The sequence below is a fragment of the Corvus cornix genome, chromosome 18 (assembly GCF_000738735.6).
Source record: "Corvus cornix cornix isolate S_Up_H32 chromosome 18, ASM73873v5, whole genome shotgun sequence".
NCBI classification, from domain to species: domain Eukaryota; kingdom Metazoa; phylum Chordata; class Aves; order Passeriformes; family Corvidae; genus Corvus; species Corvus cornix.
Genome location: NC_046347.1, coordinates 3649355 through 3661338, shown reverse-complemented (window position 1 = coordinate 3661338; position 11984 = coordinate 3649355). Strand labels below are relative to the sequence as shown.

Below are 11984 nucleotides of genomic sequence, written 5' to 3'. Positions count from 1 at the left end.
TCCCACTCGGGGAATTCAGGGTTTGATGGCCCAGGAAAGTCCCTGAACAGCAGCTCACACCGAGCAGGTGATGCCGCATCCCCCTCAGGCTCCTGGTGCTCGGTGGTGCCCTTGTTTGGGGCAGCACAGCTCATCCCAAGGCTCCATCCTTGCAGCAGGGGGTGGCCCTTTGGGGCTCCCAGCTCCTTTGGGCTCTGCAGGTAGCACACAGCTCAGCTTCCCCTCCTGCCAGCACCTGGCCTCGTAGCCAGAGAGGATTTATTCCTCCCTGAGCAGGTCTCCAATGATGGTATTAATCAGGGAGATGGACGAGAGCAGCCCCGTTTATTGTGCGCTGTGGGTGAGTGATAAGTCTGCGCCGGTGCCTGGGATAGCAATCAGGAGAAGGGAGCCAAAGGAAGAGGAGGGGAGAGCAGCATTGTGGGTAAATATGTGCGCTTCTGGTGGTGATTACCCTCCAAGTAATTAGTTTTTAAATCAGGCAGACGTTTCGGGAACTACTCGCTATGAGCTGCTTTAATTATTTATACTCCCTTTTATTCTTATTATTGATAGTCCTCCTCTTTGGATGGAGGTGCTCTTTGGAACCTGACCCATCTCCAGCCCTCCCTGCCCCAGCAGCCGCCTCCTCCAGGGCTGCCAGGCACCCCCAGACCCCGGCTGTGCTGGGGGGGTCCCCTCACCCTCCCAGAGCCAGGCAAGGGAAGCGAGGCCCCATCCTTGCTGTGAACAGCCCTGTTCAGATCAGTAATTAAACTCTCACTCATCTTCATTTCCCTCATTTGTTAAAGTGAGGCCACTCAATAAGCCATTAGTGCAAGGTCCTTTCTGTCAGCCGAGGCATCCTTAAGGCCCATTTTCCTTGGAGACAGCTGGGGACGGTGTGGGCAGGGGGAGCAGCCCCTTGCCTGCCCCCTGCTCTGCCCATCCACCCCCTCCCAGGTCACTCCTGCCCTTTAGCTGAGGCTCTGGGGAGCCAGGGGGAATTTTGCAATAGCCTGCCCTTCCCCCAGCTGGGATTTTTCCCACAGCACCACACAAGTTCCATCAGAGCATCTGGTGTTTTTGCTCTCCCTTCGCCAACCCCACCTCTCCGGAGCTTCCTAACATCTGGAAGCCATTCCCTGCACCATTCCCATGAAGGGACCTCCGACCCGCTGAGCTCCTCCTCTGGGCTAAACAAAAGCTGCCCTTACTGCTGAGCTGGGGAATTTTGCCTGCATTCCCCTCTCTCCATCCACAACCCATTTCTCAATGTGTCACCAGGACAGCATCTGTCTGGAGAGCCCTGGAGCATCCTCTGTTCCATCTCCCTCCATGGACACACTCACGTTGCAGAATCTGCCTGGAGAGCCCTGGAGCATCCTCTGTTCCATCTCCCTCACATGCTCAGACACCAGCACTGAGGAAAACTGCAAAAAAACCCCAAATCCCAGCACAAGATGGGGGGAAACTGCTGCAGATTCCCCCAGGAGCAAGGCCTGTGGTCCATGCTTGTAGTTAGTACAACTACACGTTGATTTTCCCTGCTCCCTCCCTAAGAGCTTTTGTTGTGGGTCTTGCTCTGGTTACAACAGTGAGAACACCTTGACTTTCCTGCTTCTCAGCCTGGAATCATCTGTGAGCTGTGGGGGTGAGGGAGATTTGAGCTAAAGCAACCACAGAACTGCTGTGCAGCACCAAAACTGGAAGGGCATCGCTAGGGGTGGGTTTGGCACTGGAGCAAAGGGAGGGGGCCATCACTGCACACCTCACAGATGCCACGTGAGGTGAGACAATTCACTGCACCAGAACCCAGGTGCCAGCAGAAAAGCAGAGTTTAAATGTTCATAAGCCTGTCCTGTGCTCTAGACCCCTGCAGGAACCCAACCCCACCTGAGTGCTGTCCTGCTGGGTTTGTTTTCATCCTCTTCCACAAGCACAGAATCCAAGAGGGGCTGAGGCTGGAAAGGAGCTCTGGAGGTCACTTGCTCCAGCTCCTGCTTAAGCAGGGTCGCTTAGAGCTGGTCACCCAGGAGCGTGTCTGGGTGGCTTCTGAGTTCAGTTACTTGGTGGCAAAAATACAATAAACAGGTCAGACAGAGATTAACCCACCAGAGGGGCAGTGCCAGCTGTGACACCAGGGAGAAACGTGGTTTTCAGGAAGGTCCTCCAAGTGAAGCCAACTTCCAAGGGCATCCCAAGGCTGACCCTGCAGTCCTGAAGGTTTTGAAGACCATCTGCCTGTGGGGCCAAAGCCACATTTGTGTGCAAGACCAGCTCCTGCCTGCCCTTGAACTAGGGGCAACCCACTTCTCCATAAAAACACCAGGAAGCACAGTGGGAACAGCTTCACCATGGAAGCAGAGGGATGGGACCCACCTGCCTCCCTCAGGATCATGCTGGCTCCATCCCAAAGGTGCTCAGCACAAGCAGCTCCAGCGTTTTGTAGGGTACCCGGGGCAGGTGTCTGAGGTGGGATGGGTCAAGGGGGTCAGGAATTATCTTTCACCCTAAACAGGTTCTGGGGCTGGGCTCTTCCACCATCCCCAGCCCCATGGGGTTCGTGCAGCAGTGATTACACCACAGCTGGGAACAGACATTTCCAAACAAGCCTCCTCCTATTTGCATTCGAAACATTTATTTTGGGAAATACATATTAAACACTATTATTTATACAAAAATGGACTAAATTTTCATAATGCTTATAACCCCCAAAAGGCCATTTTAATAGATCTGGATGAAGGGCTTTTTTATTGTATTATTTTCTTTTTTTTTTTCTTCCAAAAAAAAGTCAGGTTACAAAGGAGAAAGCGGCGTGTCTTGCTTGGCCCAGCTTGAGATATCAACTAGAGGAAAAAAAAAGTTTTAGATGGCATTTGCAGAAGTGCCTCACCACAAGAGATTTTTCTCCCCTTTCAGTCTTTTTTTAACACTTGAAATATATTTTTTTTTCAGTTAATACACGTTTTTGTTGTTTTTGCTAAAACATAGCAAGTCAGCAAGTAGAGAGTTGCTGTTCCCCAGCAGCTCCGTGGGGCTGGTGTGGAGGGGGAATATGAGTGAAGGGGAGAAGGGATCCTCACAATGCACCCCCCTTCCCCACACCCCTTTGGCTGCTGGGGGGGACATGTGGGGAGCCCCTGAAAACCTGGGCATCCCCAGCAAGGGGAGAGCAACCTCCTCCCTCCTCCAGGTCACCTGTGCTGAGCCAGGCTCTGTCCCCCGTGGGCTCTGCAGGTGCCTTCCAGTGCTAGAGGATGGGGCACGCTGCCACGTCAGTGCGTGCCCCCAAAAACGGGTGATTTGCAGGAAGTTTTTTTCCCTTCAAGAGGATTTGGAGACTGGTGGACAACAGAAAGGCCAGGGGAGCTGGGGAGAAGGGGGCAGGACTGCAGAGCTCTGCTCCAGGACCCCCCTGCTCCTGTGTCACAGTGCTACCTAACGCTTGCAGGGTCTGATTTACTGGAGACACACAGAAAGAGGAGGGTCTGGGGGCAGAGCAGGGGGAGCAGCACCCACAACGCTCCCCAGCACCCCCCCCATGGCTGCAGGGCTCGGTCAGCACATGCACAGACCCCCTGCACAAGGACCAGCAACACAGAGGAGGACGTTCCCTGGACACACATCACACAGGGGACCCAGGGAATGAACAGGAATGAACAGATACCCAAGGGCCTCCTCTGGCGTAGGAAAAAGCCCAAGAATCACCAGGGTCAGACAGGACAACCCTTTACCTCCCACCACTGCTTTGCAGAGACACAGTTCCACACTCAGCCCCCTCTGGACAAACACACTCCGAGCCTTCAGCGGACAAAGACCCACCCAACTGAATGACAGAATAAATACACAAGTGTTCCCAGGACACCAGCCACAGCTCGGGCCCGAGGGAGAGGGAAGGAGAGTCTCTACAGAGATTCACAGCCTTCTCCAGGCTGCAAAGACAGACAAGGCAGACCCTCCCTCCCCTCTCCCACGCTATTGCAAGGTCACAGTCTGAAAAGGCACTTCTCCCAAAGCAGGTCACTCTGCCTGGCCGGGGGTCGGTGACAGGCGAGGTGACACCTAAACACTCCCAGTTTATTGCAGGTAGACAGGGTACAGGGGCCGGGCTGGGGGCTGGTGGGTCCCAGAGGGCTGCAGAGGGCTCAGAGGAGGCGGCAGGAGACAAGGATGGCACTGTCTTGCTCTCTTCATCCCACCGTACCTTGCTTCCCAAGGCTACGTTCACCAGGAGGAACCCTCGCCTTCAATGGACGGAGAAGAGCCCCTGCATGGAGGGGCTGGAAGGGCTCCCAGGAGACCCCAACCCCGCTGGCCCCACAGATCTGCTCCCCAGGGTCCGGCTGTGAGGTCAGAGCTGGGCACAAGCGAGAGCCCGACCTCCACAGAGGGACGGTCCCCGGCCCAGGGATGCCGCTCTGGGGGCCGAGGACAAAACTCATGGCACAAAGCGGGGGGAGAGCGGCCACCCCACTCCACGTCTGGTTATTTGGTCAGTTAACATGGCAGGGGGTCGGGGAGCAGGGCAAGAGGGACAGTGGCAGAGGATTTATATAAAAATAAAGGGGGAAGAGGGGAGAAACAGCGAGCGTGAGCGAGCGAGGTCCTGGCTGCGGGGCGGTTACATTTCGTTGGCCACCAGCTCTTTGTCGGCCACGCCGTTGGACAGAGAGCTCTGGCCCTCGTTCAGCCTCTTCACCCTGTAGGCTTCGAAGTGGATGTTGCTGGTAATATCCTTGATGTTCTGCATGTGTGTCCTGCAGGAAAGGGAGACAGAGCAATCACGCCTTACTGGGCACGGCTCAGCCGGCCCAGCCTCTGCACCCCAGCCACGCCCCAGCCTCAATGGCCCCTCCTGCCCTATTGGTTAATGGGGCCTTTAGGGCACAGGAGGGAAGGAAAGGCAATAATGGGCAGCATTATTGGGCAGCAGGAGCAGGAACCTTCACTGGTGCTTGGGGACACAGGAGCTGTGGCTGTAGAACACCCACCCAGGGAGATCCCGACGCTGCCAGTCCTGGGGTGAGGTTCTGTAGCCCCACACACCAATCTGCCAGCAACAGATCACATGTGCAGAGTTCACCTTGCAGCCAAACTAGGGAGGAGCCCAGTGCCCCCTCTAGCAAGCCCAGGGGGCTCAGCCTCCCACTGCCCCACAGTCAAGAGGGACCAGCCATTGCCCAGACCCCACAACGATACCCCAGTGGAGGGTGACGTCTTTGAACTGGGGATGAGACCTGGCACTGGTGAGGGATCACTAAGGCCAAAAGCTGGAGCCACACTGCCAGCAGTCCTGGAGTGTGTCCTGACCCCTCCATCGCTCCTCTCCTCCTCTACCTCAGCACAAGAAAAGCCCCCTGAAGCCTCATCCCACTGAGTGCGGCCACCCCTCCGAGTGGCAGAGGGCTGGGAGGGAAGGCAGGGATGGTGGGGTGAAAGGGTGGAGAGATGGAGCAGCAGAGCAAAGCAGCAGCTGCTTCAAGGGCTGTCCCCTTTCCCTGGATGCCACCTGGTGACCAAAGGCTCTGGGGACAGGGCACTGACCTGATGAGGAGGTCCCGCAGGTAGGCGAACTCACAGTGTGTTGTGTTCTCCACTGGCAAGAGAGAGAGACCCATCAGTGTGCACCCATGGCCACCCCCAGGGCAAGCAGGGCCTGGGGGCTTCCCCAGCGTGTGGAGGGCACAGATGGGCACTCACCCCCCGGGGTACAGGTGCAGGACTCAGGAGTCCTGAAAGTAAAGTCCAGTAAAGCTGGCAGCAGCTCCCTGCCCCAGCTCAGCCCTGGTGAGGTCTGAGTAAGCATCCACAGCCCCTTCCCAGTGTGTCCCACCAACAAAAGGGAGCTCCCAGCAGCACGCCCAGCACAATGCTGGGACCCCCAGAGCCCCAGACAAGGCAGGGGAGGGGCACAGTGAGCTTTGCAGTGAGCACCAGGCGTGTCTCCACAGAAGAGTTTCATCTGTAGCTGGGCCATGAGCATCCTGCAGCACCCCAGGCACGCTGGTGAGGGCTGCCAGGGCTGTGCAAGGACAGGGACTCCTGCTGGCACAGGCTACTGAAGCAGGAGTGCTTGCAAAAGGGATGCTGCTCCACCACAATCAGTCTGACAGCTGCTATTTTACCCCTAAATGTACTCAATTTTGAGGGTGAATTCCTTTTTTTGATTTTTTTTTTTTTTTTACCCAATCCTGTACATAGAATAGCAGGATCCTTTACGTTGGAGAAGACCTCTAAGATCATCGAGTCCAACCATTGAACACCATGCAGGAATGGCAAAACAAAAGCAACACTGCTGTGCAAAGGCTGCCCATGGCCATGGCTTTGCCCTGGGGGTCTCCCTGTGCTGGAGGCAGCTGCCACAAGCAGAAGGTGAGGGTTTAATGGATCCCAATGAACTCGGAACGTTCAGGGAAACGGCACGAGAGGGCAGCAGAGCTTCAAAATACACTGATTTTCCTGGCAGCTTTGTTAAACCATCCCTGAACACAGGATTCCTATTAAAAAGACTCATAAATGAGAGGAACCTGTGAAGTGAAGGGGAGGAAGATGAGAGGGGTGGCACTGGAGACGAGCCAGCTGGCTGCCAGGAACCACGAACAGGGAAATGTGTAGATGTGCTGGAGCCAGGAGCTTTCATCCAGCTTTTAAACAACGATTGTAAAATGGGGGAGAAAAAAGGGACACACTCATGGGAAATGGAAGAGGGAAGAAGTCCCACAAGGGCACCAACCAAAGGCATGGTGGAGGGCACAGATGCCAGGGGAAGGTCCTAACAGGGGCTTGAGACACAGGGATGTCACTGGTGTGCCCTCAAATCCTGCTGTCAGGCATTTAACTGTGCAAGAAGCACAACCCAGGCCACGAGACCCCCAAGAAATGTCCCCTCCAGCACTCAGCAGCCCCCCAAGCCACACAAAGGCACAGGAACCCAGCACGGGATGATTGGCCAAGGTGTTTCCAGTCCTCGAACACCAGAAAATGATCTTTTTTTGGAGGAGCAGGGAAGCACCACATAGACCTCAACTTTTACTGCTGGTTTTGGACCTCATTGCCTTCTGCCAGGGCAGAGATGGGCTCGGGTGGGGAAGCAAGGACAAGGTACCTTCAATGGTGCCCCACTTGGTCTTCCTCCCAAGGATTCTCCTTCCGTTCACCTGGTACTCCTGGTCACTGCCCACCACTGCAAACGGGATCATTTCCTGTGGAAAGAGTAAAACCAGGTTATGTTTTCTTCCTGACAACTGGCCAGGAAACCAAACCAGTGAGCAAAGTCCCATGCTGAGCTGTTTCCAGGAGGGTTTAATGGGATGAGCTGGTCTGCCCCTGATGTTCCTGAGCAGTGCTGCCTGCCAGGGTCCACAGGCAGCACAGGGCTGGGTACCAGCATCTCTCACATGTGTACCCAGCCTAAAACCAGCCCAAACCCAGCCTAGCCCAGTCCCCCACTGGCAGGCGCCAGGTACAGCTGAAGCAAAGCTATCTAAAGCTTCCCTGGGAATTGCCCCCAGCATCTGGCAACCTGTGGCCAACTCATTTCTTGATCCAGGTTGGTGTCTTTGAACTTCAGAGTCCCTAAAAGATTTTTTTCTTCCTTGAATTTGTCCAATCCACTCTAGTGTGCCAAAAAATTGCTGGCTGATTCCACTAGCATGGAATTGCCAGCTGCAGGCAGCCTACAGGTAAAATTCCATCCCAGTGCTGGGAAGGCTGCTGCCCTAGCCAGGGATGGGCAGGCACCTCTGTTCCCTGTGCCTGGAGCAGAGGAAGGGGCCATGGACCCCCTGCTTGCTGGTGGGGATGGAGATGGGGAAGGAGTATGGCCAGGACACCTCCCCCACAAGCCCTTCTCACCCTCTTTCCACCCCTGCTCTGAGCTCTGGCAGGATTCCTGGTGCTGGGCAAACCCCATGGACAGGGCACAGCAGTTTTGGGGAGAAAACAGAGGCCTTTTGGAAGGGACCCTTAGGACATCACCAGCCCCTGGAGCTGCAGGGCCCATCCTGCACAGCCCCTGCACTGACCCGGAATTTCTCGTTCACCAGCCGATCTTCAGAGTCCTCATCAAACTCCTTCTGGGGATACACGTCGATCCCGTTGGCCAGGAGATCAGCCATTATCTGGGAGGGGAGAGCAGAGGGACAGGTGAAGGACAGGCAGGCACAGCAGCTGCACTCCCACCACGGCAGCTGCTCCCAAAAGGGTCTCTGAGCCATGTCCAGCAGCAGCATCTCCCTCTCCATCCTAAACACTGCCCACCTGGGGGACAGAGAGCTGTGCTCACCTGCCACACACCCACCAAGTGCTTGCCCTGGAACCTCTGCAAGAACCTGGTGCCGAGGCGCAGCTCAGGCAGAGAGTGAGATGAAGTTACATGAGCTGGATGTTGTTTAGGGATTGGAAAAGACAACAGGGCAACCCAAGCTGCCCAAGCAAAGGGGAACGCAGCTGCCAGGCTTGTAACACAAAGGTAAAAAGCTGCTCTCTGGTGTTTGTTTAGACTCCTTGGAAAAGGAATTTGATCTGAGGGGACAAGGACACAGATTGGAAGAGCAGACTCGAAGGACTTTGCCTCTGTGCAAGGCCAAGAGATGCTGAAATCTGATTCCTGGGTGGAGGCTCAGCTCGTGGGGAGCTTGGAGGATCAGCCTTCTCCTACAAGGCTTTAAACCCAACCCAGCCTGGCACCTACTCCCACCACTTCCTACAGCAATAACCCCACACCATCCTACAGTTCAGGTTGGGAAAGGAGTGGATCCAGCCCAGGGAATGCCCCCAGCCAGGCTCCCACCCCCCACCAAATCAACACACCGGGTTTAGGCGAACAACCCAACAAAGCCCGCTCCAGGGAGCACATTCCACTCACTCAGCACAGCACTGGCACCAACCTGCAGCCAGGCTGGTGCTTCACATCCCCTGCCCACGCCATCCAAGCCCAAAACCTATCACCTCTCTGAACCAGCTACACCCCCAGATGCAGACAGCGCTCTGCTTTTGGAAGTACACACGCAGCCACACTGGCACGAGTGGAAAAGGTCCAGCCTGTGCCCACCTGGCCTGATTTGTACCACCTGCCCTCTCATCTGCACCAGAGAATCTGGAGCTGGGAGCATGAGGAGAGAGAGCAAACACACCACGTGGCTACGTGTTCTCCCTCCATCCAAAAGGATTTGGGGGGAGTCTGGTTATAATCAGGAAGCAATCAGAGATGGGGTGAGCTCATCCTGTGCTGAGCCAGAGCAGAGCAGCAGAGCCAGGCACTGTCCCCATGGTGTTCCATGGTAGCAGCAGCCGAGGGTGCCCAGGTGACATTTGAGGTCCCGGACTCACTTTGTAGTGCCAGAGCCAGCTAGTCACCTGCAGACACAGGGGTAGGTGCCCCTCTGAATGGGGCCAGCAGTCTGCAGAAGCCACCACAGAGAGCAGATGTGGCACCGTGGACCTGCCCCTCCGTGTCCCCTCACCAGCTCCTCACAGAGCTCTGTGCAAACAGCCTGACAAGCCGAGCGAGCCCAGCCTGGATTAGCCCTCAGCTCCATTCCCAGCCAGCTTCTAGCCAAGGAAACTGCTCACAGAGTTTGGATTCAGCCCCCAAAACCAGACTGGGTATTTCAGTGCCTGATGCTGTTCAGCAAGAACTGGGAAGACACCGGTGTGGGAAGGAGTGGCTCACCCTCTCCTGCAAGGAGCTGTGGAACCACTCCTGGCTAAGGTGTCATCCTCTCCATAACCAAAGAAACGCCCCTAAAACTGCCCTTTTGGCAAAACCCCCTTTCCCTTCACTTCCCCCAGTTCAGACTCAGAGATCAAGGAGCTTGGTGTTTTTTACTTCTGCAGGGAATGCTGAGGCCACCACGCCTGCAGCCACATCCAGCGCCCACACAAACGGATTTACAGTCCCTTACTAAACCCCCAAATGGACCATCTCCCCCTCTCAGAGCACAGCCCATGCCTTGCTGTGGATCCAGACAGCCCCTCCTCAGCTCCCAACCACGGGAATTTCATACCTTGCTTTCCTCTTAAATCTTGCCCAGCTGGGCTCAGCAAACCCAGACGTTTTTGCCTGGTTCCTGTATCAGTGCATGATTGCTGCAGAGGGAGCGTTTTCCAGCCCCTCCGTGCAGCACCATCATTCCCAAAATAACAGAAACCAGCCTGAAAATAACAACAACAATAACAAAGGAGGCAGGAGAAGCAGGCCCGGAGATGTAGAGCTCCAAACTTATCCTGTGCTGACAGAGATCCAAGAGAAACACAAGGAAGTGCTTGGAGAGCAGGCCTACCCTGCGGCCACGCGGGATCGCTCCGAGCTGCAGCCGGAGGAATGCGCTGGGCTCCTGGCCAGGCTCTGCCTGCACAGCCCTGCCGGGGGAGCCACGAGGGGGACAGGGGGACCAGGGGATGGGGTACCAGGGATGGGAGCCCAGGGAAGAGGCAGCAGCCCCGTACCCGTTGTTTGAAGTAGTCCCTCTCCTCCAGCGTTAACGTGTCGGCTTTGGCGATCACCGGGACGATGTTGACCACTTTGCTCAGGCGCTTCATGAACTCGATGTCCAGCGGCCGGAGCCTGGAAAACAGCAGGAAGAAGGGGATTTGCACTCTGAGGCTGCTGCAATCCCCTGGCAGAGAGGGGCATTCAAAGAGCAGACAGAGAGGGAATCACTTCCTTTCAGATAGGACGAGTAAAGGCATTTTCTTAAAAGCACAACAGTGCAGAGAGGGTTTGAAAACGCTTTAAACATTTCCCTTTCAAAGCTCCTGCTATCGCCTGTGAACCCTCACAAAGCCCCGTGAAGTGGCAGAGGGCTTTTATCTCTGCACGGCCACACAGGACTGCGGGAACTTGCCCAGAGCTACTCGTGTCCTTGGTGGAGCTGGGATGAGAGCAGGGTGATGATGGCTGCCGGGCCAAATCAAAACCTGCTCCAGCTCTATCCAAGCTGTCAGCGACCATCCTGGGACAGCACAACACAGAAATGGCCACAGGTGACCGTTCCTGCTCACGCTCCCCTCTGTGCTGAGCACCAGTCCACGGTTACACACAAGCTGGGACTGCCTCTCACATTCATCAGCTAGGATTAAAAAAAAGCCCTGGAAATTCTCCAGGGGCTCTCAGAGCACAGAAGAGATGCTGCTTGTTCCAGAGGGTGAGAATGTCAGAAAATCTCTACAACAAAAGTCTCAGTAGAGGAAAGCTGCAGAGATTGCATAACTCAGTGATCAGCGCCTTGGGAAATCCCTCCTGAGCTGACAGCACGGACACGGCGCCAGTGCCACACTGTTCCACATCCCAGCCCTGCAGACAGCGATGAAGGCACCTGGCCACGATGCCCCCTCACCCCTCAGTCCTTCCAGAAGGTGTTTTAACTGCTGGGGGTCCCAAACCAGGAGAAAACCCTCCTTGGGACACCTCCAGTTGCTGCAGTTCCCCCTTGGTGGCTCTGGAGGTGATGGGGACATGCAGCACAGTTGAGTAGATATTGCCTTGAAAAGGAAACCTGGAGGTCCCAGGGTCCAGGAACACCTTTGGGGTAGGAGCCTGTTTGAAATGGGCCCTCACTGAAGGGCCAAGAGAGCACCCACTGCCAACACTCTCAAGCCAAACCCCAACTTGGTCTCCTCGGGCCCTACAAAGGGCTCAGAGACCCCTGCAGACCCAGCCACAGGAGCGCAGAGGGGAAGGGACTGATCCTGCTCCTCAGCAGCCACCAGGCAGTGTCCCCATCCCAGGGGGACACCTCTGCCTGGCCCCAGTGCCAAGGGAGGGACATTCAGCCCTAGAAAGATCCACTCAGCTCCAGCTGATGTGAAAACAGCAGCTCCAGGCTGCCCAGTGCAGCCAGCACTGGTGACCCAGCTGAACTCTCCCCTGGTCAAACCCACTCCTCTCCCAGGGATGGAGCTGGACTGCACCAGGTGGATCTTGTCCCCACACACCAACAGCACACACACAGCCCTGAGCACGTCATTAGCGCACGGACAAACGAGGTCCTAACACAAAC

General features: G+C 55.8%; 1 protein-coding gene across 7 annotated transcripts in view; it reads right to left on the bottom strand.

Annotated features, from left to right (window-relative positions):
* Positions 1 to 2598: 2598 nt before the first annotated feature.
* SEPTIN9 (septin 9) overlaps positions 2599 to 11984 on the bottom strand; it is a 134095-nt gene continuing 124709 nt past the window's right edge. For all 7 annotated transcript variants that reach the window (XM_039562214.1, XM_039562216.1, XM_039562218.1 and 4 more), the window contains 5 exons: positions 10432 to 10549; positions 8007 to 8102; positions 7088 to 7184; positions 5527 to 5578; positions 2599 to 4739 (listed from right to left, as the gene is read on the bottom strand). In XM_039562214.1, coding sequence (XP_039418148.1) covers positions 4604 to 4739; positions 5527 to 5578; positions 7088 to 7184; positions 8007 to 8102; positions 10432 to 10549 — 499 coding nt within the window. In that variant the 3' untranslated portion in view covers positions 2599 to 4603. The remainder of the gene's footprint in view (positions 4740 to 5526; positions 5579 to 7087; positions 7185 to 8006; positions 8103 to 10431; positions 10550 to 11984) is intronic.